Raw genomic sequence first — 24444 nt, 5'->3', positions numbered from 1 at the left:
CAGTCTGCACGCCTCTGCTCCGGCCACCTCTCACAGCAGTTCAGTCCCCTCCCAAGTCACTCCTCAGGATGCTGCCTGCCGTTCAATAGAATTCCAGAACACTCCCTGCCTATGGGGGCATGGCCTCAGCGCAGCTCTTCTCTCCCTTGTCCCCCAAAGGAATTCTGAGACCATCCCCAGCCCAACTCCTTCCTCTGGCCCTGGACAGTCTCCTCACCCCATGGCCTGATGAGCAAGTCCTTGCTCAAGTGGGCCCGTGGGAGCAACCTGGCCTCCTTGCTGCTGTCCTCTTAGTCCTGCAGGGAGGTCTGGGCTTCCTGCATCCTATTGCAGCAGGAGGTGTGCCAGAGGGCCAGCCGAGAGCCCTTGAATCCCACCTGCAGTCATGGGAGGAGGAGTCTCAAGGTAGAGTTGCCAATGTGGGGAAGGTAAGAAGCACCTGAGGAGGTGGCAGGCGAAGGGGTGTTGATGGGGCAAGAAGAGGCAGTTGTGTGCATGCTGCGCAGTCAGGAGTAGCAGGGGTGCTGCTGGGGCAACTCCTGGCCACAGAGTGGGAAGGGGGAAAGCTTCAGGCGCTGGGAAGTCAGGGGCAGCTAAGCTGGGAGTGTCACCGCTTTGCTGCTATGAGCACAGCCTCAGAGACACAGGGCTGCCACCGCAACAGCTCCTCTGCAGCGGTTTCAATGCAGTGCTCCCTGCTGCAGCTGTTGGGGTCCCATATCTGCACTGCACCTGGTTCTGGTAGCCACATCTCGTGTGCCCCAAAACTTGTCTCTTCTTCTATGAGCTCTAGGAAACTATGTGCAAAAACCCAGCAGTACTGCCCAATTCAGATTGTATGTAATGGCCAGGAAGTCCCAGCCTGCCTGAGGAGTGTTAGCTTAGACACACTCCATTTCACTTGCATTTCATGGGAGTCTTCATTTACTGTTCTCTGGCCCCAGCCCTGCAAACCACTCCCCAAGTGGACCCGACCCACATGATTTCCAGGGAGCCAGTTGGGAATAAGAAGGGGGAAGCAAACAGGGCAATGGCCTGGGGTCCTGCAAAGCTAAGTTATGGGTGGTGGAGCTTGGCTTCAGCCCCACATGGCAGGGTTCAGGCTCCATCAAGGTCAGGACCCACTGCTTAGTTTCTGCTATAGGCCCCAGGTGGTCTAATGCCACGCCTGGGCAGGAGCTCACCCAAGAACTGCAGAACAAATCTGTTGGCTGCACATCTAGAGGGCAGTCTACATAACAGTAGGGCCATCAGCTTTGCCAGGCCCCGGGGCAAGGTGGGGGGCCCAGAAGGGGCAGGACCTTGGGCAGAAGTAGGGCCAGGGCAAGTCAGCCCTTCCATTATCGGGAATATAAAAACACCTGTAGGAGAACACCTCAATCGCCCTGGACACACAGTAGAAGATTTAAAGGTAGCCAACCTGCAACAAAAAAACCGTCAAGACCAGACTTCAGAGAGAAACTGCTGAGCTACAGTTCATCTGCAAATTTGACACCATCGCTTAGGATTAAACAGACTGTTAATGGCTAGCCAACTACAAAAGCAGCTTCTCCCCTTGGTGTTCATACTGCCAGCATCAGCTGCCAGAAGTGGACCTCATCCTCCCTAATTGACCTCCTTATCGCTAGCTGTACTCTTTTCTTATGCCTGCATATTTATATCTGCCTCTAGAATTTCCACTCCATGCATCTGACGAAGTGGGTCTTTGCCCACGAAAGCTTATGCTCCAATAAATCTGTTAGTCTATAAGGTGCCACAGGACTCCTTGTCATAATTGCTAGTGTCCATCTGCCTCTGGGTGGACACAATCCCTAAGTACTTGTCTGCACATATAATTCTCCCATTAGGGTAGTTAATCCATTTCTGGGAAGTGAAGCCAAGTTAATGGAGAAGCTCCCCCACCCCTACTGACACCACTGTCTCCACTTGCAGTTAGCCAGTCTAACTGCTCACTATGCCCCAAGCAATACAAGCATGTAGCACAGACCTGTCCTAACACTGCCCTTGGACTGGAGGCTTCTGGGTCTGCTGCCCCATGTCACAAGACCCCCTTTCAATGGAATGCTACTGTACACACTCCTCATTTTTTGTTCATCAGGGCTCTCTCAGCATTCCATTTCCCCAATTCAACATGTCATTTAAGGGGTATAGTCCTGATTTTAAGTGCCTGTAGTCCACACAGAGCCCAGCATAGCCCCCTCAGCATGCATTTTGTTTTAACATGCCATGCATGCTCCATGAGGCATGACCTCACACATACAGTGCTTTAGGTCAAGAGTGCAGGAACAAAATTTCCCCACCCAGCTAGCATACTGCTTACGTCCAGCGCTATTCAACAAAGCACTGAAATAAATGGTTCAAGGCATCCCTTCCCATTAAATAGCCATATTGCAGATTGGATTGTATCTGCCACAGCTGAATCTCATTTTAACATTTCTAAAATAGGACAGTTCCTTAATATTCCACCTCCCCAAGCAGCACCTGGAAATATTGTTCCAATCTTATGAAATTATTGCTTTCTTCCAACTTCCCAAAACAGTGTTGTTTCTTAGGTTTCAATTTCATTTTGAAGTTCTCTTTTCAGTTAAATACTGAAAGTTAAGGAGCAAGAATTCTTGCACGGAACATGCCACTACAGAAAAGTCTTGTGCCTCAAGGACAAATATAACAAAGCAGGAAAATTCCAGCTTCAAACTTTGAGACACAAGATTGAACAGAGAGAATGGCTAATATCAGCCCCTGATTTCTCATTGTAGCAGAATAGGAGGCAGTTTAGACAGGCATTTTACTAACTAAAGGATTATTGTTAAGACATCAGGGATCATTCATGTTGTTTAAACAATTGAATCCACCTACAGTAATATTCAATATTTATTTTGTGTTCAGGAAATACAATATTTAATTTTGCTTTGTATAATCTGCAATACATACTTTAACTAGAAATCCAAACAGCATCTACCACTTCCTAGCTCTGTGCGAAGAGTGCTTAGATGTCTTCCATCTCCAAATGCTAGTATATGGACTATTCCTTTTGTTGACAATAAGAGTGAAAATCCTGTAGAGCCCATCGTTAAATGTAAACAAACTTAAAAATCCATCTGATTTAAGGAATCCTTAAGCTCTTAAAACCTGTATCCAAATCGGTATTTTATTCCTTAAATGGGCCCCAATGCTGCAAACGGGTAACTTGCATGCAAGCGTTCCCTCCAGAGAGGCTACCGGTGTCTGCGTCTGCAGGATCAGAGCCCCGACAGTGAACCAGAGCCACAGCCATGCAAGTCAGAGTCGTTCTATTAACTTCAAAAGAGGTTCTCTGACTTCACCAGCTGAGATTCTAGCTCAGGATTTTATGGACAGCTCTCAGCGTTCAAATGTATTTACCTTCCCGCATCCCACAAACACCCACGTGCACTGCGAGTGCTAGGGGCTGGACATTTCTCCTGCAAAGACTTGTGCAAAGCAAGCGGGTGTGCCGTCAGCCGTCCCGCCGACCTGAAGGCTACCGGACTGCTCAGAGGTAATGGGCTTCGGTTTTTGCAGGCTCAAGGCCATGGAAAGGAACATCCTATCAGCAAGGTAATTGGTACAGTTGCCTGGAAAGGGCTTCCCCAGAGCCGAGCAGAGCAGGTTAGAGACACAATCCCCTTTGTCTCTGCTATTCCGGCGCTTTCGCCTGATGAACGCGCGATCTGCAAAGGCCACCCCAGAGACCAGCCCTTTGGGACTGGTGACGGCTGCTCAGTTTGGGGGCCGCTACACACACCACTGGGAGCTCGTCCGGGACACGGATCGCTCGACTTGGGCTGCGGCCGCCGCTCCCCTTGCACTGCCCTGCCTTCGAGCGCATCCGCACCAGCCCCCCACTCCGCACAGGCACGTTATCTGCGAGCATCTGCTACCCGGCAGCCCCATTCCCCACGAGCTCTCCGCTGCCTTCGTGCCCTGCAGCGCTGGGTCCAACCAGGCAAAGCGGCGCCGTTTGGATTTCAACAGGGACGAGGACCCGGGCCCCTCTGAGCAAATCGTTTCCCAAGAAAACCCCCAAGATCCTGTGGCTGGCTGCTGGGGCGCAACAGCCCCGCCCCGCCCGTCCCGCGCCAATTCCCTTGCGCCCCCAGCCGCCGCACCGAGCAGGGAGACGAGACTCAGACCCCGGGCACCGGGGCTGGGCGCTGCTCAGAACGGACCGGACCAGGGGCAGGGGCCCTCCTCCCCCCAAACCCGCCGGCCGTCCCCCCAGCAGCCCGGGGCCACCCCGCGAACCCGCCCCGGCCCCCCGCGGGCAGGGCTGACCCAAAATAGGCGGCGGAGCCGGGCAGCAGCAGGAGGCAGAGGGCGGCCAGCAGGCTCCGGGCGCGCATGGTGCCAGCGCTGCGCAGCGGGGAGCAGCGTCTCCCGCGGCTCTTTAAAATCGCCGGGGGCGGCTGCTTACCTGCCGCCCCGCCCCGCCCCGCCCCGCCTGCCCTGCCGCCCGTCACTGCGCCGGGGAGCCCCGCCTGGCTCCTGCCGCGCCCCGCTTGGCACCGACTCGATCAGAGCCGGCGGGCGCAACCGGAGCCTCTCCCAGCGGGAGACCAAGGTGCGCAGACCAATCACCGGGCACCAAGGCGTCAGGACCTCGCTATGCGCAAAGGGGCCCGAGTCCACCCCACGGGCCCGATCCCACCCCACGGGCCCGATCCCACCCCACGGGCCCTTCAGCTCCCCTGGCCCCGGGCCTAACCAGAGGCGGCTGGATGCATGTTCCCATCAACTTCAATCTGGCAGGGGTGGGGGCAGTAACGACACCAAGGACCCGCCCCAAGGGTCACACTGCAGCCTCAGTGCTGTGTCCCTGTGTAGACAGACACTCAGCATGGGCCTCCTAGCCCCCTTCCCCCCAGACAGACACTCAGCATGGGCCTCCTAGCCCCCTTCCCCCCAGACACTCAGCATGGGCCTCCTAGCCCCCTTCCCCCAGACAGACACTCAGCATGGGCCTCCTAGCCCCCTTCCCCCCAGACACTCAGCATGGGCCTCCTAGCCCCCTTCCCCCCAGACAGACACTCAGCATGGGCCTCCTAGCCCCCTTCCCCCCAGACAGACACTCAGCATGGGCCTCCTAGCCCCCTTCCCCCCAGACAGACACTCAGCATGGGCCTCCTAGCCCCCTTCCCCCCAGACACTCAGCATGGGCCTCCTAGCCCCCTTCGCCCCAGACACTCAGCATGGGCCTCCTAGCCCCCTTCCCCCCAGACACTCAGCATGGGCCTCCTAGCCCCCTTCCCCCCAGACATTCAGCATGGGCCTCCTAGCCCCCTTCCCCCTAGACACTCAGCATGGGCCTCCTAGCCCCCTTCCCCCCAGACACTCAGCATGGGCCTCCTAGCCCCCTTCCCCCTAGACACTCAGCATGGGCCTCCTAGCCCCCTTCCCCCTAGACACTCAGCATGGGCCTCCTAGCCCTCTTCCCCCCAGACACTCAGCATGGGCCTCCTAGCCCCCTTCCTCCCAGACAGACACTCAGCATGGGCCTCCTAGCCCCCTTCCTCCCAGACAGACACTCAGCATGGGCCTCCTAGCCCACTTCCCCCCAGACAGACACTCAGCATGGGCCTCCTAGCCCCCTTCCCTCCAGACAGACACTCAGCATGGGCCTCCTAGCCCTCTTCTCCCCAGACAGACACTCAGTATGGGCCTCCTAGCCCCCTTCCCCCCAGACACTCAGCATGGGCCTCCTAGCACCCTTCCCCCCAGACAGACACTCAGCATGGGCCTCCTAGCCCCCTTCCCCCCAGACACTCAGCATGGGCCTCCTAGCCCCCTTCCCCCCAGACAGACACTCAGCATGGGCCTCCTAGCCCCCTTCCTTCCAGACAGACACTCAGCATGGGCCTCCTAGCCCCCTTCCCCCCAGACAGACACTCGTAGAGGTGGGTGACAACCTGGGAAGCAGTGATCATGAGATGGTAGATTTCAGGATCCTGACCAAAGGAAGGAAAGAGACTAGTAAAATACACACCTTGGACTTCAAAAAAGCAGATTTTGACTCCCTCAGAGATCTGATGGAAAGAATCCCCTGGGATGTTAACATGAAGGGGAAAGGAGTCCAGGACAGCTGGCAGTATTTTAAAGAAGCCTTATTGAAGGCACAGAAAGAAACCATCCCGACACGTAGCAAGAGAGTCAAACCTGGTAGGAGACCGGATTGGCTTACAGGGGAAATCCTTGGTGTACTTAAGCACAAAAAGGAAGCTTACAGAAAGTGGAAACTTGGACAAATGACTAGGGAGGAGTTTAAAGGTCTAGCTCGAGAATGCCGGGGGGTTATCAGGAAGGCGAAAGCGCAAATGGAATTGCGACTGGCTAAGGATGTGAAGGATAACAAGAAAGGTTTCTACAGGCATGTTAACAAGAAGAAGGTGATCAGAGAGGGTGTGCAGTCCCTAATGGATGAAGGAGGTAACCGAGGGTATGTCTACACTACAAAGTTAGTTCGAACTAACGGATGTTAGTTCGAACTAACTTTCCTAGGCGCTACACTAGCGCTCCGTTAGTTCGAACTTAATTCGAACTAACGGAGCGCTTAGTTCGAACCAGGTAAACCTCATTTTACGAGGACTAACGCCTAGTTCGAACTAGCTAGTTCGAACTAAGGGCTGTGTAGCCCTTTAGTTCGAACTAGTGGGAGGCTAGCCCTTCCCAGGTTTCCCTGGTGGCCACTCTGGCCAACACCAGGGAAACTCTATTGTCCCCCTCCCGGCCCCGGAGCCCTTAAAGGGGCACGGGCTGGCTACTCACTTTGTGCCAGTTGCAAGGCTGCAAGCACCCATGCCTGCACAGCCTGCACCTGCCACAGGATGAGCCAGCCATCCGAGGGCTCCCAGCCCTCCACTGCTCCCCACGACCAGCCTGGCGGCTCCCGGGAGCTTGCCCGGGGGCGCAAAAGGCGGGCACCCGCTTGGTCAAGTGCGGAGATCGTGGACCTCATCGAGGTTTGGGGGGAAGCCTCCAATGTCCACGATCTCTGCACTAGCCACCGGAACGCGGCCGTCTACGGACGCATGGCTGCCAGCCTGGCCGCCAGGGGCCACCAGCGCAGCCGGGAGCAGGTGCGCTGCAAAATTAAGGACTTGCGGCAGTCCTACTCCCGGGCTTGCCTGCCAGGGGCCGACCCGGAGGCCTGCCCCCACTTCCATGCCCTGGACCGCATCCTGGGGCCTCATGCCGTCCCTGCCCCCTGGGACGTGATTGACCCCGGGGCAGAGGGACCGCTCCTGGACACAGAGGAGGAGGAAGAGGGCTCTGAGAGCCAGGAGCCTGCCGCCAGCCTGCCCAGGACCCGGGACCCCCGAGGCACGCCACAGAGCCGCTCGCCTGCATCGTCAGAGGCCAGGGAGGCGTCCACCTGTGAGTACCCTCGTGTTCCCCTTATGTGTACGGGGGGCTGGGGCGAGAGGGAGCCCCGGGACCGTGCGCCTGGGCCTTGCCCACCACGGAGCAGCAGCTGGGGATCCTGCAGGGGCCCTGGCCTTGCAGAGGGGAGCTGGGTTTCACACACCTGGGCCCCTGGGGAAATTGACCGCTGGTCTTCTTGCACCACAGCTGCAGCACCTGGGCCTGCAGGGCGCACCACACCGCCTGCAGCAGCCGCCCGCGCCCGGGCAAGCAGGACAGCCAGGAACCAGGAGGAGTGTGACGGCGCGTTGGGGGTTCCCCGTCTCCTGCACCCCGAAATGGCACAAACAGACTGTACCAGCCAGTGGAATTGAGGGTGGTTTATTGCTCCTCCAGCACAGCGCAGCACAGATGTAATCTGGTTACAGGAACTGGGCTAGGAGGCCTCAGGCCCCCTTGAGATGGGGGAGACTGGGCCCCTAAACTCCAGCTCCTCTCCCTAGGCTGTCTCATCCATCCTCACAGACAGCCACCAACCAACTAACCCACTTCCAGCCCTGCCCCCCAGCCAGGGCCGCATTCACCTTCCTTTGTTCCTCTCCATGGGGGGTGTCTGGCCACTGGTTCAACCAGTTTGGCCTTACCTCTGCCTAGTGAGGTTTTCCCTGCTGGGTCTTGCTCCAGACAGCAGAGGTCACCACATCCCAGCAAGTACCCCCACTACGTCACAGTTCTCCCCCCTCCGAGAGCGAACTGAGCAGGGTCACTCCGCTCGTGACCTGGGGAAGTTCGGGCCCCTCGCTACGGGACAGCGCGTCGGCGATGATGTTGGCGCTCCCCTTGACGTGGATCACTTCCATGTCGTAGTCCTGCAGGAGCAGGCTCCACCGCAGCAGCTTGGCGTTCGTCCCTTTCATCTGGTGTAGCCAGGTCAGGGGGCAGTGGTCGGTGAACACCGTGAAACGCCGGCCAAACAGGTACGGCTGCAGCTTTTGCAGGGCACACACCATGGCCAGGCATTCCCTCTCTACGGTCGCGTAGCTCCGCTCCCGGGGCAGCAGCTTCCTGCTCAGGTACACGATGGGGTGACGTTCCCCTTTCTCGTCCGCCTGCATCAGCACCGCCCCCAGCCCGGTGTCCGAGGCGTCAGTAAACACGATAAAGGGCTTGTCGAAGTCTGGGTTTACCAGCACTGGGGCCTTGACCAGGGCTTCCTTCAGTGCACAGAGAGCCCTCTGGCACTGCTCCGTCCAGACCACCCTGTCGGGCCTCCCCTTCCTGCACAGCTCTGTGATCGGGGCAGCGATGGAGCTGAAGTTGGGCACAAACCTCCGGTAGTACCCCGCCATCCCAATGAAAGCCTGGACCTGCTTCTTGGTCTGGGGCACAGGCCAGTCCCGGATGGCCTCCACTTTGGCCGGCTCTGGCTTCAAGCAGCCGCTCCCCACCTTATGGCCCAGGTAGGACACTTCGGCCATTCCAACCTTGCACTTCCCAGCCTTTACGGTCAGCCCAGCCTCCCTCAGCCGATCCAGTACCTGGCTGACCTGGGCCACGTGGTCCTCCCAGGACTGGCTGAAGACGCAGATGTCATCGATGTACGCCAGGGCACAGTTCTCCATTCCCCTCAGCAGCTGGTCCACCAGGCGCTGGAAGGTGGCCGGCGCCCCTTTGAGGCCAAAGGGTAGGACCAGGAACTCATAGAGCCCCAGTGGCGTGATGAAAGCCGATTTCAGTCTGGCCTCCTGGTCTAGCGGCACCTGCCAGTAGCCCTTGGTTAGGTCCAGGGTGGTGAGATAGCGAGCTCCCCCCAGCTTGTCCAGGAGCTCATCGGGCCTTGGCATCGGGTAGGCGTCGGACACCGTGATGGCGTTGAGCTTCCGGTAGTCCACGCAGAACCGGATCGACCCGTCCTTCTTGGGAACCAGCACCACGGGAGAGGCCCAGGGGCTGGAGGATGGCTGGATCACCCCCAGGGCCAACATGTCCTGGACCTCTCTCTCCAGGTCCTGGGCTGTTTTCCCTGTGACCCTGAATGGGGAGCAGTGCACCGGGGGGTGAGTGCCCGTCTGCACCCGGTGGACAGCCAGGTTGGTGAGACCCGGCTTGTTGGAGAACAGCTGCTGGTGGGAGCGCAGCACCTCCCGGATCTCGGCCTGCTGGGCCGGGGTGAGCTGGTCCGAGAGGGAAATTGACTCCAGCGAAGAGTCCTCTCCGGTCCCAGGGAACAGGCCCACCAGGGGATCCTCCCCCTGCTCCTCCTAGGGCTTACACACGGCCAGCACCAAGTTCTCCCTGTCCCAGTACGGCTTCATCATGTTAACATGATATACCCGCTGGCCGCGCGTCCGGCCCGTCAGCTCCACCACGTAGTTCACCTCGTTCAGCTGCTTAACCACCTTGAAGGGGCCATCCCAGGCGGCTTGCAGCTTGTTCTTCCGCACGGGGATCAGGACCATCACCTGGTCCCCGGTAGCGTAGGCGCGGGCCCGTGCATTGCGGTCGTACCAGACCTTCTGCTTCCTCTGGGCCCTGCTCAGGTTCTCTCTGGCCAGGCCCATGGGCTCGGCAAGTCTTTCCCGGAATGTCAGGACGTATTCCACGACCGGCTCACCCTCCGGGGAGACCTTCCCCTCCCACTCGTCTTTCAATAAGTCCAGGGGGCCCCTCACTCGCCTCCCATATAACAGCTCGAACGGCGAGAACCCCGTGGACTCCTGGGGCACGTCCCTGTACGCAAACAGCAGGTGGGGTAGGTACTTGTCCCAGTCCTGCGGGTGTTTGTGCATAAAGGTCCGTAGCATCTGCTTCAGAGTCCCATTGAACCTCTCCACCAACCCGTTGGTCTGGGGGTGATACGCCGAGGCCCAGGTGTGTTGCACCCCACTCTTCTCCCACAAGCACCGGAGCAGGGCCGACATGAAGTTGGATCCCTGGTCCGTGAGAACCTCCTGGGGAAACCCCACCCTGCTGAAAATGGTCAGCAGTGCGTCTGCCACCGTGTCTGCCTCGATGGAGGGCAGGGCCACGGCCTCGGGATAGCGGGTGGCGAAGTCCACCACCACCAGGATGTATTTCTTCCCTGTCCGGGTCGCTCTGTTGAAGGGCCCCACAATATCTATCGCCACGTTCTGGAAAGGCTCCTCTATGATGGGCAGGGGTCTCAATGCAGCTTTCTTCCTGTCTTGGGCCTTCCCCACTCGTTGGCAGGAGTCGCAGGACCGGCAGTACCGCTGGACAGCTGCAAACATCCCCGGCCAATAGAAGTTTTGGAGCAGCCTCAGCCGCGTGCGCCGGATCCCCTGGTGTCCCGAGAACGGGATGTCATGGGCCAGGTGTAGCAGCTTGCGGCGATACCTTTGGGGAACCACCAGCTGCCGCTGGAGCCCCCACTTGCCTACCGTCCCGGGGGGAAGCCATTCCCGGTACAGAAATCCCCTCTCCCACCGGAACTTCTCCTGGCAATCTCCTCCTAGGGGTTGAGCGGCACCCAGGTCAGCCCGGTCCCTCAGGGCCTGCAAGGAGAGATCCGCTCGCACCTCCGCCTGGAATTCAGCGGCTGGGGCTGGGACAGGGCCGTGGTTCCCCCCACTGCCTAGGTCCAACTCTAGGTCTGCTGGGACGGGGCCCTGGGCCCCCTGTTGGGGAACCTCCTCGAGTTCCGGGCCGCAAACCCCTCGCTTGCTCTGGCTACGGGTGGTGACCAGCGTCCTGTGGGGTCCGTCTGGCCACTCCTCTAGGTCACCCCCCATTAGCACGTCGGTGGGCAAGTGCGGGTGCACCCCCACTTCCTTGGGGCCCTCCTTGGCCTCCCATTTCAGATGCACCCTGGCTACGGGTACCTTAAAGGGGGTGCCGCCTATGCCCCTCAGTGTCAGCTGAGTGTCGGGTAGCATACGGTCTGGGGCCACTATGTCGGGCCGGGCCAGCGTCACCTCCGCCCCCGTGTCCCAGAAACCCGTCACCTTCCTGCCATCCACCTCCAGGGGTACGAGGCAGTCCCTCCGTAGGGGCCGCCCCGCCCCCGCCCGGTGCACGGATAAATCTGTCTCCCGAGGGTCAGACCTCCCAGGGGAGGTGCACTGAGCATCCTTCCCCCCTCCCCGAGCGGAGGTTTGCCGGCCAGCCCCTGCCACTGGGGCAGCCTGCCCTTCCTCCCGCCCCAGCCAGTTAACCCTGGAACGTCCCAGGTCATGGGACCTGTTCTTGCGCCTGGTGCATTGAGCCCTCTTGTGGCCCCGTTGCCCACAGCGATGGCAAGTTAGGTTCTGTGGGCCCATTCGGGTCGGCTCTGCCCGGGCCCTGGCTGGTTTTCTGGGGTATCGATGACTGGTCCTGGTCCCTGGGGCTCGCCTCGGAGGTGTCTCTCTCCGTTGCTCCGCCGAGAACCGGTCTCTGCGCGATTCTCTTTCTCTCCGGGACTCCTGTTCACCCCCGGACCGGCTCTCCATGAACTCATCCGCCAGCCTCCCGGCCTCCTGGGGGTTCTCTGGTCTCCGGTCCTTGAGCCACAGCCTCAGTTTGGGTGGGCACGCTTCATAGAACTGCTCCATCATGACCAGCTTGAGCAGCTCCTCTGCGGTCTGGGCTCCGACTCCCGAGACCCACTTGCGGCAGTATTGCGCCAGGCGGGAGGCCAGATCCACATAGGTCTCCCGTGGCCCTTTCTGTACCCCCCGGAACTTCTTCCTGTACATCTCGGGGGTCAGCCCGAACTTGTGCAGCAGGGCCTCCTTGACTCGGTTGTAATCCCCTGGCTGTAGGTCCTCCAGCTGACTGAGCACTCCGGCCGCCTCCTGGTTCAGTGCGGGGATGAGCTCCTGCAGCCAGTCAGCTGGGGGGACCTGTTGCAGCCCACAGGCCCTCTCAAAGGAGCTGAGGAACCCGTCTATGTCGCCCACGTCCTTCAATTGGGCCACCACGAGCCTCTCCAAGCGCCTGGCATCCCCGGGACTCTGGGGCCCATCCACTCTTGGCGCAGCCGGGGCCCCGCAGGTTCTCCGCTCTGCCATGGCCAGCTCATGCTGTCGCTGCCTCTCTCGATCTTGGCGCTCCTTCTCTCGATCCTGGCGGTCCCTCTCTCGATCTTGGCGCTCCTTCTCTCGGTCCTGTACTTCCAATTCCTTCATCCGCAGCTGGATCTCCAGCCGCCGCAGCTCCGCTGGGCTGGCCCCTGCCCTAGATGGGCTACGGCTTGCAGGCCTCCCGGGAGACGCTGTCTCATCTCTCCGGTGGGTTCCAGCGCTCCTCCCCCTCGCTGAGCCTGACACACTCTCAGGTGGGGTCTGGCTGCTTCCCCTGGGGACAAGATCCTGGCCCCGTGGCTGGTCATTCTCTTCCAGCTGGGCAATCAGCTGGGCCTTGGTTGCTTTCCGCACAGGCAAGCCCCTCTCTCTGCACAGCCCCACCAGCTCTGCCTTCAAGAGTCGGGCGTAGGCCATCTGCCCGCTGGTCCCCTTGGTGCAGACTCACCAGTCTAGTGCTGCAGCGCCCCACGATTCCCAGGAACCGCTTCGCTCTGTCTCCAGCACGCCTGGCTCCAGGGCTCTTGCTTCTACTGCGCCTTGTCGCTTGCCGCTGGGAGCTTCATCCACGGGGTGCAGTGCATCCCACTTCTGACACCAGTGTGACGGCGCGTTGGGGGTTCCCCGTCTCCTGCACCCCGAAATGGCACAAACAGACTGTACCAGCCAGTGGAATTGAGGGTGGTTTATTGCTCCTCCAGCACAGCGCAGCACAGATGTAATCTGGTTACAGGAACTGGGCTAGGAGGCCTCAGGCCCCCTTGAGATGGGGGAGACTGGGCCCCTAAACTCCAGCTCCTCTCCCTAGGCTGTCTCATCCATCCTCACAGACAGCCACCAACCAACTAACCCACTTCCAGCCCTGCCCCCCAGCCAGGGCCGCATTCACCTTCCTTTGTTCCTCTCCATGGGGGGTGTCTGGCCACTGGTTCAACCAGTTTGGCCTTACCTCTGCCTAGTGAGGTTTTCCCTGCTGGGTCTTGCTCCAGACAGCAGAGGTCACCACATCCCAGCAAGTACCCCCACTACGTCACAGTACCAGAGGTGGCACCTCCGGTTCCTGGACCGACAGCTCCGTCTCCAGGACCACTGGGTCCAGGAGGACCTCAGGCTGCGCCAGAGGAGTCTGGAGGCCCTGGAGGAGCAGGGCCGTGCCCTGCGAGGCCACCTCCAGAGCCTGCTGGACCGCTTTCCATTTCCTCCTCCCCCTGCTCCCCCTCTTGCTCCCCCTCTTGCTCCCCCTGCTCCCCCTGCTCCCACTCCTGCTTTCGCTCCTGCTTCCTCCACACCCCCTGTCCCCTCTGCCCCCCCCTCCACAACCATTCCCCACCGACGCCCCCGGACCCGCAGTGTGGCGAGACAGGAGAGGCAGCCGGACTCCCACCCCTGAGCTTTCCTTTCCCTTCCTCCCTTCCCTCCCCTCCCCTTCCAGCTCCCTCGTCCCAGGTTTCCCCCTCCCTTCTCCCACCTTCATTCCTCCCTCCCCCCACCCCAGTTGTGTGAAATAAACATACGTTTTTGTTTGAAAAACAGGTGTCTTTATTTGACAGTAGGTAGGGAGGGGAAAGGGGAAGGGGGGGGTAGGGTGGAAGAAGGCCCCAGTGGGGCATGCAGGGAGAGGTCAGTCCTCCTCCTCCACCTGGAAGCTCTCCCACAGGGCTTCCCGGATCCGGATGGCCCCCCGCTGGGCTTCCCGGATGGCGGCGGTGTGGGGCTGACCGTAGTGTCCAGCCATGCGGTCAGCCTCAGCCATCCAGGCTGGCAGGAAAGCCTCCCCCTTCCGCTCACACAAATTGTGGAGCACACAACATGCCGCCACCACGGGAGGGATGTTGTGCTCGGCCAGGTCCAGACGGGTGAGGAGGCATCGAAAGCGGGCTTTCAGTCACCCGAAGGCCCCCTCCACCACGATGCGGGCCCTGGTCAGCCTGGCATTGAAGGCCTGGCGGGAGGGATTGAGGTGCCCCGTGTAGGGCTTCATGAGCCAGGGCTGCAGTGGGTAGGCGGCATCCCCCACCAGGCACACGGGCATGTCCACGTCCCCGACCCTGATGTGGCGGTCGGGGAAGAAGGTCCCATCCTGCAGCCGCTGGCACACGGAGGAGTTGCGGTACACCCGTGCGTCGTGTGCTTTGCCGGACCAGCCCACATTAATGTCCGTGAACTGTCCCCGGTGGTGACACACGGCCTGCAGGATGACGGAGAAGTACCCCTTTCTGTTGACGTACCGGGACGCCTGGTGTTCCGGGGCACGGATGGGGATGTGCGTCCCGTCGATGGCCCCCCCGCAGTTGGGGAAGCCGAGGGCGCCGAATCCCCGGATGACGGCGTCCGGGTCGGCGAGGCGGACCACCCTGCGGAGCAGCACCCGGTTGATGGCCTTGACCACCTGCGGAGAGAGACACAGCAAAGCGCCAATCAGTGGGGCGCCCGGATGGCTGGGAGTGTGCGTGCCCTGGCAATGCCCCGCGCCCCACTCCCAGAAGCAACCCCCCCGGCGGCGTGTAGTACGGCCGGGACAGCCCGACCCCTCCGGTGCGGGGCGCTTTCGCCTCCTCCCGCCCCCCCCTTTGTCCCTGGGGCGGCCCATCCCCTCCTCGCAGCCCCCCCCCCCGGCTCGGTGGCCGACGAGCGCCGTACCTGCATGAGCACCGCTCTGACGGTGGATCTCCCCACGCCGAACTGGTTCCCGACGGATCAGTAGCTGTCCGGCGTGGAGAGCTTCCATAGGGCGATGGCCACCCGCTTCTGGAGGGGGATGGCGGGTCTCATGCGAGTGTCCCTTCTGTGCAGGGCAGGGGCGAGCCACTCGCAGAGCTCCAGGAAGGTGTCCCTCCTCATCCTAAAGTTCTGGGTCCACTGTCGGTCATCCCAGCGCTCCAGGACGATGCAGTCCCACCAGTCGCTGCTGGTGTCCAGACGCCAGACGCGGCGGGGCACGCCGGTGCCGGGGCGCTGCCGCGGCTCCTCCACGGCCGCCAGGGTGGCCAGGCGGAGAGGCAGGGGGCTGACGTTCCCCAGGTGGTGCCAGGCAGCCTCGAGCCATTGCTGGCAGGCTTGCAGCAGCAAGTCCAGAACGTGCACCAAAAGGTGCAGGGCGAGCCGTGGCTCCATGTTGCCACCTGCGGCGGTCCCCCCCGAAGGGAAGCACCGACACAGACGGGCACAGAGACCGACGCTTTGCTGTCCCTCGGCGAGGTTGGCAAGCAAGCAGGAAAAGCTGAGAACTGGCTGTCCAGGGGGGTCCCTTTAAGCACGAGCCTCAGATAGCCTCAGACAGCAGCCACACAAAGCAACTGCTGACCTGATGCCCTGCCAGAACCAGTTTCAGCTGCCCTTAAATGCCCCCCTGCGTCCAATCAGTGTGGACGCGCTAGTTCGAATTAGCAAAACGCTTATTCGAACTAGTTTTTAGTTCTAGATGCGTTAGTTCAAATCAGCTTAGTTCGAATTAACTAATTCGAACTAAGTTAGTTTGAACTAGCGCTGTAGTGTAGACGTACCCCTAGTGACAGGGGATATGGGGAAAGCTGAAGTACTCAATGCTTTCTTTGCCTCTGTATTCACGGACAAGGTCGGCTCCTGGACTTCTGTGCTAAGTGACGCAAGACGGGAAGAAGATGGACAGCCCGTGGTGGGTAAAGAACAGGTTAGGAACTATTTAGAAAAACTAAACGTACACAAATCCATGGGTCCAGACTTAATGCACCCAAGGGTACTGAAGGAGTTGGCAAATGTCATTGAGGAGCCTTTGGCCATTATCTTTGAAAAGTCATGGAGATCGGGCGAAATCCCGGATGATTGGAAAAAGGCAAATGTAGCGCCCATCTTCAAAAAAGGGAAGAAGGACGATCCAGGGAACTATAGGCCGGTCAGTCTTACCTCGGTTCCTGGAAAAATCATGGAAGGGATCCTAAAGGAATCCATTTTGAGACACTTGAATGAGAGGAAAGTGATCAGGAATAGTCAGCATGGATTCACAAAGGGCAAGTCGTGCCTGACCAATCTGATTAGCTTCTATGATGAGGTAACTGGCTCAGTGGACATGGGAAAGTCAGTGGATGTGATATACCTTGACTTTAGCAAGGCTTTTGATACGGTCTCCCACAATATTCTTGCCAGCAAGTTAAGGGAATGCGGATTGGATAAATGGACGGTAAGATGGATAGAAAGATGGCTAGAAGGCCGGGCCCAGCGGGTAGTGATCAACGGTTCGATGTCAGGATGGCAGTCGGTTTCTAGTGGAGTGCCCCAAGGTTCGGTTCTAGGACCGGTTTTGTTCAATATCTTTATTAATGACCTGGATGAGGGGATAGATTGCACCCTCAGCAAGTTTGCAGATGACACTAACCTAGGGGGAGAGGTAGATACGCTTAAGGGCAGAGATAGGGTCCAGAGTGACTTAGACAAATTGGAGGATTGGGCCACTAGAAATCTCATGAGATTCAACAAAGACAAGTGTAGAGTCCTGCACTTGGGACAGAAGAATCCCAAGCATAGTTACAGGCTGGGGACCAACCGGTTAAGTAGTAGTTCTGCAGAAAAGGACCTGGGGGTTACAGTGGATGAGAAGCTGGATATGAGTCAACAGTGTGCCCTTGTAGCCAAGAAGGCTAATGACATATTAGGCTGCATTAAGAGGAGCATTGCCAGCAGATCCAGAGATGTCATTATTCCCCTTTATTCGGCTTTGGTGAGGCCACATCTGGAGTATTGTGTCCAGTTCTGGGCCCCCCACTACAAAAAGGATGCAGAAGCATTGGAGAGGGTCCAGCGGAGGAAAACCAAAATGATTAGGGGTCTGGAGCATATGACCTACGAGGAGAGGCTGAGGGACTTGGGTCTGTTTAGTCTGCAGAAGAGAAGAGTGAGGGGGGACTTGATAGCAGCCTTCAACTTCCTGAAGGGAGGTTCCAAAGAGGATGGAGAGAGGCTGTTCTCAGTAGTGACAGATGGCAGAACAAGGAGCAATGGGCTCAAGTTGTGGTGGGAGAGGTCCAGGTTGGATATTAGGAAAAACTATTTCACTAGGAGGGTAGTGAAGCACTGGAATGGGTTCCCTAGGGAAGTAGTGGAGTCTCCATCCCTAGAGGTGTTTAAGTCTCGGCTTGACAAAGCCCTGGCTGGGTTGATTTAGATGGGATTGGTCCTGCCTAGAGCGGGGGGCTGGACTTGACGACCTTCTGAGGTCTCTTCCAGTTCTATGATTCTATAAGGGGATGGTTGGATGAAATAACATGATCGTGGTAACTAATTGACCATTCATTATCAGTTGGAAATAGGTCAATGGAGGGATGATAGGAGTTGCTATAGGGAACTTTCTGGGTGTCTGGCTGGTGAGTCTTGCCCACATGCTCAGGGTTTAGCTGATCGCCATATTTGGGGTCAGGAAGGAATTTTCCTCCAGGGTAGATTGACAGAGGCCCTGGAGGTTTTTCACCTTCCTCTGTAGCATTGGGCACAGATCACAGCTGAAGGACTCTCTGCATGTTGGGGCCTTCAAAGTATTTGAAGGCTTCAATATCTGAGACATAGGTGAGAGGATTATTCTAAGAGGGGTGGGCGAGATTCTGTGGCCTGCACTGTGCAGGGGGTCAGACTAGATGATCATAATGGTCCCTTCTGACCTTAAAGTCTATGAGCATGGGCCTCCTAGCTCCCTTCCCCCCAGACAGACACTCAGCATGGGCCTCCTAGCCCCCTTCCCCCCAGACACTCAGCATGGGCCTCCTAGTCCCCTTCCCCCCAGACACTCAGCATGGGCCTCCTAGCCCCCTTTCCCCCAGACAGACACTCAGCATGGGCCTCCTAGCCCCCTTCCCCCCAGACACTCAGCATGGGCCTCCTAGCCCCCTTCCTCCCAGACAGACACTCAGCATGGGCCTCCTAGCCGCCTTCCCCCCAGACACTCAGCATGGGTCTCCTAGCCCCCTTCGCTCCAGACACTCAGCATGGGCCTCCTAGCCCCCTTCCCCCCAGACACTCAGCATGGGCCTCCTAGCCCCCTTCCCCCCAGACACTCAGCATGGGCCTCCTAGCCCCCTTCCTCCCAGACAGACACTCAGCATGGGCCTCCTCGCCCCCTTCTCCCCAGACACTCAGCATGGGCCTCCTAGCCCCCTTCCCCCCAGACACTCAGCATGGGCCTCCTAGCCCCCTTCCTCCCAGACAGACACTCAGCATGGGCCTCCTAGCCCCCTTCTCCCCAGACACTCAGCATGGGCCTCCTAGCCCCCTTCCCCCCAGACACTCAGCATGGGCCTCCTAGCCCCCTTCCCCCCAGACAGACACTCAGCATGGGCCTCCTAGTCCCCTTCTCCCCAGACACTCAGCATGGGCCTCCTAGCCCCCTTCCCCCCAGACAGACACTCAGCATGGGCCTCCTAGCCCCCTTCCCCCCAGACACTCAGCATGGGCCTCCTAGCCCCCTTCCCCCCAGACAGACACTCAGCATGGGCCTCCTAGCCCCCTTCCCCCCAGACAGACACTCAACATGGGCCTCCTAGCCCCCTTCGCCCCAGACACTCAGCATGGGCCTCCTAGCCGCCTTCCCCCCAGACACTCAGCATGGGTCTCCTAGCCCCCTTCCCTCCAGACACTCAGCATGGGCCTCCTAGCCCCCTTCCTCCCAGACAGACACTCAGCATGGGCCTCCTCGCCCCCTTCTCCCCAGACACTCAGCATGGGCCTCCTAGCCCCCTTCCCCCCAGACAGACACTCAGCATGGGCCTCCTAGTCCCCTTCCCCCCAGACACTCAGCATGGGCCTCCTAGCCCCCTTCTCCCCAGACAGACACTCAGCATGGGCCTCCTAGCCCTCTTCCCCCCAGACACTCAGCATGGGCCTCCTAGCCCCCTTCCCCCCAGACAGACACTCAGCATGGGCCTCCTAGCCCCCTTCCCCCCAGACAGACACTCAACATGGGCCTCCTAGCCCCCTTCGCCCCAGACACTCAGCATGGGTCTCCTAGCCCCCTTCCCTCCAGACACTCAGCATGGGCCTCCTAGCCCCCTTCCTCCCAGACAGACACTCAGCATGGGCCTCCTCGCCCCCTTCTCCCCAGACACTCAGCATGGGCCTCCTAGCCCCCTTCCCCCCAGACAGACACTCAGCATGGGCCTCCTAGTCCCCTTCCCCCCAGACACTCAGCATGGGCCTCCTAGCCCCCTTCTCCCCAGACAGACACTCAGCATGGGCCTCCTAGCCCCCTTCCCCCCAGACATTCAGCATGGGCCTCCTAGCCCCCTTCCCCCCAGACAGACACTCAGCATGGGCCTCCTAGCCCCCTTCCCCCCAGACAGACACTCAACATGGGCCTCCTAGCCCCCTTCGCCCCAGACACTCAGCATGGGCCTCCTAGCCCTCTTCCCCCCAGACACTCAGCATGGGCCTCCTAGCCCCCTTCCTAACATCAGCCTGATGCATTGCTCAGGTCTTCTGGAAATTCTAAGCAGGCTGCCATAACCAGCCTCCCTTCCCCCCACATCTGCCCAAGCACACACCCCATTCCAAACACCATCAGAGTGCTGCTGTCTTCTGAACCCACCTTGCACCACACTGGCCTCTCTGATGTGCAGAACTGCCCCTCTTCCATTTCGCAGGCCCAAGTAACCAGCTTTCAATTCTTCCATTGCATTAGTGTTTCTGGACTACCCATGGGGCACTCAGCACTGTCTGAACAGGGGGAGAGGAAGGTTATATGCTGGGGCACTGGCTGGCATTTGGCCTTCATACCCAACTCTGTCACTGACTCCCTGTGTGACCTTGGGCAATCACTTCATCTCCCTGGGACTGCTTCAGCTTACCCATCTGTAAAATGGGCATAATAACATTGCCGTATCTGGTATGGGGTGTTGTAGACCTATTTAATGTGTGTGAGGCATTCAGAGGGTTGGAGCACAGATGAAACTGATACATAAAAATGAGAGGAAGGTGTCATAGTTCATGGCGCCTGTACTTGTATCCCCCTTTATGGCCCAGCAAAGGCACCCATCTCCTCAACCATCACCTCTGTGGGGTGGAGACCTACATCTCTCTCCCTTCTGACTGGAGTATTTCTATGTTGTACAGTCCCCTGATTATAGTGTGATACATGCAGCAAGCCAGTCTGCCTAGGTAGGCCTGCCTTGCCTCTCTCCTCAGACATGGTACTTAAGAAACCTAACTGTACAGCTGTTTCTAAGCAAGCAAGTTTATTCTGTAGGTAAAATCATTACAGAAAAAATTGCAAACAATAGAAGACCCTTTATACAAGTGCAACAGCTTTCCAGAGATCACTCCCAACTCCAGCAAAGGCTCCTAAAATTCTTACATTCAATTCAACAAGATTTATCCAGGAGGTTGCAGAATATTCTCAAGTCAATTACAGAAGGCATGAGGCCTGCTAACTTCCAGTCTAATCTATAAATTAAATAAAAAAACATACATGCCACAGTCAACCAGTGGAACTCCATGCCAGAGGATGTTGTGAAGGCCAACACTATAATGGGTTCAATACTAGATACATTCCATTAATCACTATTAGCCAGGTTGGGCAGGGATAGTGTCCCTAGCCTCTGTCAGAAGCTGTGTACTCGTGACAGGATGTATCACTTGATGATAACATCTGTTCTGTTCATACCCTCTGGGGCACCTGGCATTGGTCACTGTCAGAAGACAGGCTCCTGAGCTAGATGGACTTTTAGTCTGACCCAGTATGGCTGTTCTTATGTTCTTAAACTAGAGGATTTACCTGGCATTGCTCAGGTCCTTAACTCAATTAATTTTTGTTGTTTGGCAAATAAAATGAAAATGTGCATGCTTCATGTAAATCATTGCTCTGAGGTAGGACTGGGGATGAAGGTTTCTGTATGCAGGCTGCCCTGAAGAGAGAGGACAATTCCAACCCTCTCCCACCACTGCAGCTTGAGACCAGGTGAGAAGTGCTTCTCTATGGCTGCAGCAGCTCCAGCGGCCACAGCTGGGTGAGGGACGCATATCCCTTGGCTAGGACAGATCCGGGTTCATCTGCTCCCTGTGCTCTCCAGCAAGAGTGAGGAATGGAATAAACTTTCCTCTCACTCCCTGATGAAAGGGAACAGCCAGCATTATTCCTGTATAAATTGGGGGCAGAAGGGAGAGGAGCTTCAGGCCCCTTCCACCCTCCCTACAGGGCCCCTGAAGGTAAGAGGCTCGGGGCTGGGGCATTCTTGGATGAGGGGGGCACATCTCCAGCTAGCACATTTCACTTGCCTGGTGATTCTGTCTCTTTTCCGTATGATTGTTTGAAGCAATCCCATTCCAGGCACATCCCATTTTCTGAGTACAACCAAATCCTTACCCAAACCTAGCAGGGGGTAGGTGACACTGCATGGCAGCCAGGACCCACTTATGGGGCCGCACATCAACCTCAGGCACAAGGCCAGAAGCGGAGTAACTGGGCATGCAACTGGGGATGCACCTGCACTCTGTGCACCCTTAGTTCCTGTACCTATGAAAGCCAAGTAAAGAGAACTCCAGTGTGTCCATGATCATACAAACACACCTCTTGGGGGCCGTCAACACACACACGCTGCCTAGGAACACTTAAACTCACTCATGTATCCGCACACAAAGTCACACACCTGAAAGAGACACACACACCTGTGCAGATATGCAAAATTTTGATCTCACAGGCAAGCAAAGATACATACATCCATGCAGCCATACTCAGTGTGAGACACTTTCATGGACACTATTATGCATGCACACACACACATATCACCAAATACAGAAATCCAAGGGCCAATTTTCCAGTAGAAACGCAGCATGCAGCAGCTCTCACTGGGACCAGTTTTTAATAGAGCTCAATAGCTAGTGTCCTGATGTTTTTGGGAAAATCTGGCCCCAAATGTCACAGTACACAAGCGGAGAGCTGTATATACTACACCACGAGTGGGAAAATACAGGCCCACAGGCCAGATCCGGTCTGCCAGAGTTAGCCCCTGGTGGGTACCCACACTGCTTGCGCCTTCACAAGTACGGGAAATCATAGTTCCGTTGGCTGCAGGTCACTGTTCCCAGCCAATGGGGGCTGTGATCACCCATATGTGGTTGTGCACATAAATACAGTGGCAGCAGCCCACCTGGGGCTCGCCCTGGTGAACCACTGATGTTTTATTGCCCGCCCCTGCACCAGACACACATGCACACGCGCGCACACGTGTATAAAAAATATCGACTGGTCATCAAACAAGAAGCGGCCACTCTGTCGAGGTGATGTGTGTACTGTTCTGTTTTTCACACACTTCTCTATCTGCCTGTGCCTCTGATACAGGTTGCTTTGCACACAGAGAGAGCAAATATTTGGACAAGCTTTTAAACTGCAGCCCTTCATCAAATTGTTTAAGGAAGGCACAAAAGCCACCATTCCTAGCCAAATCTGTAATCTTCACAAGCCCTGCTGTGGCGCCTTTGAATGGCCGGATGAGAGAGGCCGGAAATACTTAGACCTTGTTTACCTGTATGTCCCTCCCCCCGCTCCAGGCTCCTGCTTGCGATTTGAACTTGGCCCTGGTGATTGTCCCTTGCAGCTCCTGCCATGCCACATGTGGGTGGGAGATGGATGTTCCAGCCTGGCCTTACTCTTCAAGTTCAGACCCTGCCCTCAGAGATCATCATTATTTATTTGTATTACCCTTGTGATTGGAAAGCCTCGTTGTGGATCAGGACCCCACAGTGCTGCTTCTTTGGGGGCAGGTCTGCACGGCATCACCCGGGCAGCAGCAATCGAACCCAAACTAGGTTTTTTACGAGCAGAGTGAATGGCAGCTACAGCCAAAGCCACGGTGCACTTAGCAGATCTAGCACCCAGAGGTTCCATTCATTGTGTCAGGTGCTGTACACACAGAACAGACACACTTGCTGGCTTGGCAGGAGAACAACCTGAAGTCCCAAGGAGATGGATATGACAACAAGTAAACAACCCTGGGGGAAGAGTTGGCTAGGTTGGTTAGTTCCACACTCAGAGCCCAGCACGCTGTAGATGGCTGTTTTGTGTCTGCAGCCCATGCAAGCAACTTGTGGATCTGATGTGGATTCAAACTTTGCAGCCAGGCATGACTCTAGCAATGCATATTCTATTAAGTGGGCTTATAGATGGGGAAGAAGGGCAAAGGAAAAGATGGGAGGGAGGAACAGTCACAGCTTGGCATCAGTTTGGCCATACCCAGCAAGGTGGTTCATGGTGAGGGAATTTTCTGGCTGCACACGGAGACTTTAAACTTTTGAAAAAATCCCATGTTTCTGACCCAGACTTCCTCTTGGGGACGGGGAAGCAGCATTTTCCAATTGCTGTTGTCCTGCATTGACACAGCAATGAGCCCCTGAAAACACAGAGGCTGACTGGACAATATTTCAGTACTCAGAGTGGGATGTGACCTTCACATACAACTTTCCTCTGCCACGTCCTCGAGCAGATACTGTGTCAGCAGCAAGGTGGTCTTCAGTGGTGGTGGATGTGGGCCAAGGGCAATGAAGAAAAGAAGAACACTGCCCTGTTGGCTCTGGAGCAGCTTCACACCATGTGGTGCCATTTCTAGGCTTAAGAAAGCACCACAGATTTGTGGGGATGGGCTGTTCTGCAGATCTGGGGGAGCAGCAGTGAAAAAGAAGGTCAGGTTGGGGAGGGCTCCCTTTTTGGAGGTATGTGCTGAGCAGAGCCCAAAGCTGCATCTGGGGCCTCAGACTTGTGAAGCAGCTCATCATTGCCACCTGAAAGCGCTGGTGTGGAGTCAGCCAGTTTGGCATAGGGAGATTGACTACAGATGTGTCCTGCCATGGAACGGGGCTATCACTGCGTTCTCATCCCAGTCGATACTCAGGAGATTATTAATGGCTTTGTGGGGATTGCATTCCCAGACTGGATTGGGGCAACTGATTGGACCTGTCAGGGTGCAGAACACATGAGCAGAGGGGTATTTCACCATGCTGCTTCCAGGGCTAGCTAATCACCATGCAGGCCCATATGCCGGGAGGGGGTGCGAATGCACCATCTGTGGTCTCCCAAGAAAGCATGCTCTGGCCA

At 57.5% G+C, this 24444-nt stretch overlaps 1 protein-coding gene across 1 annotated transcript in view; it reads right to left on the bottom strand.

Moving 5' to 3' along the window:
* The window catches only part of WNT9B (Wnt family member 9B), a 37904-nt gene extending 33470 nt beyond the window's left edge, over positions 1 to 4434 (bottom strand). The window contains exon 1 of the mRNA XM_075911314.1: positions 4294 to 4434. Coding sequence (XP_075767429.1) covers positions 4294 to 4361 — 68 coding nt within the window. The 5' untranslated portion in view covers positions 4362 to 4434. The remainder of the gene's footprint in view (positions 1 to 4293) is intronic.
* Between the last annotated feature and the right edge of the window lie 20010 nt (positions 4435 to 24444).

Source organism: Pelodiscus sinensis, chromosome 29, assembly GCF_049634645.1.
Source record: "Pelodiscus sinensis isolate JC-2024 chromosome 29, ASM4963464v1, whole genome shotgun sequence".
Taxonomy (NCBI): domain Eukaryota; kingdom Metazoa; phylum Chordata; order Testudines; family Trionychidae; genus Pelodiscus; species Pelodiscus sinensis.
The sequence above is the reverse complement of the archived record's forward strand: the minus strand, read 5'-3'. Positions and strand labels throughout refer to the sequence as shown.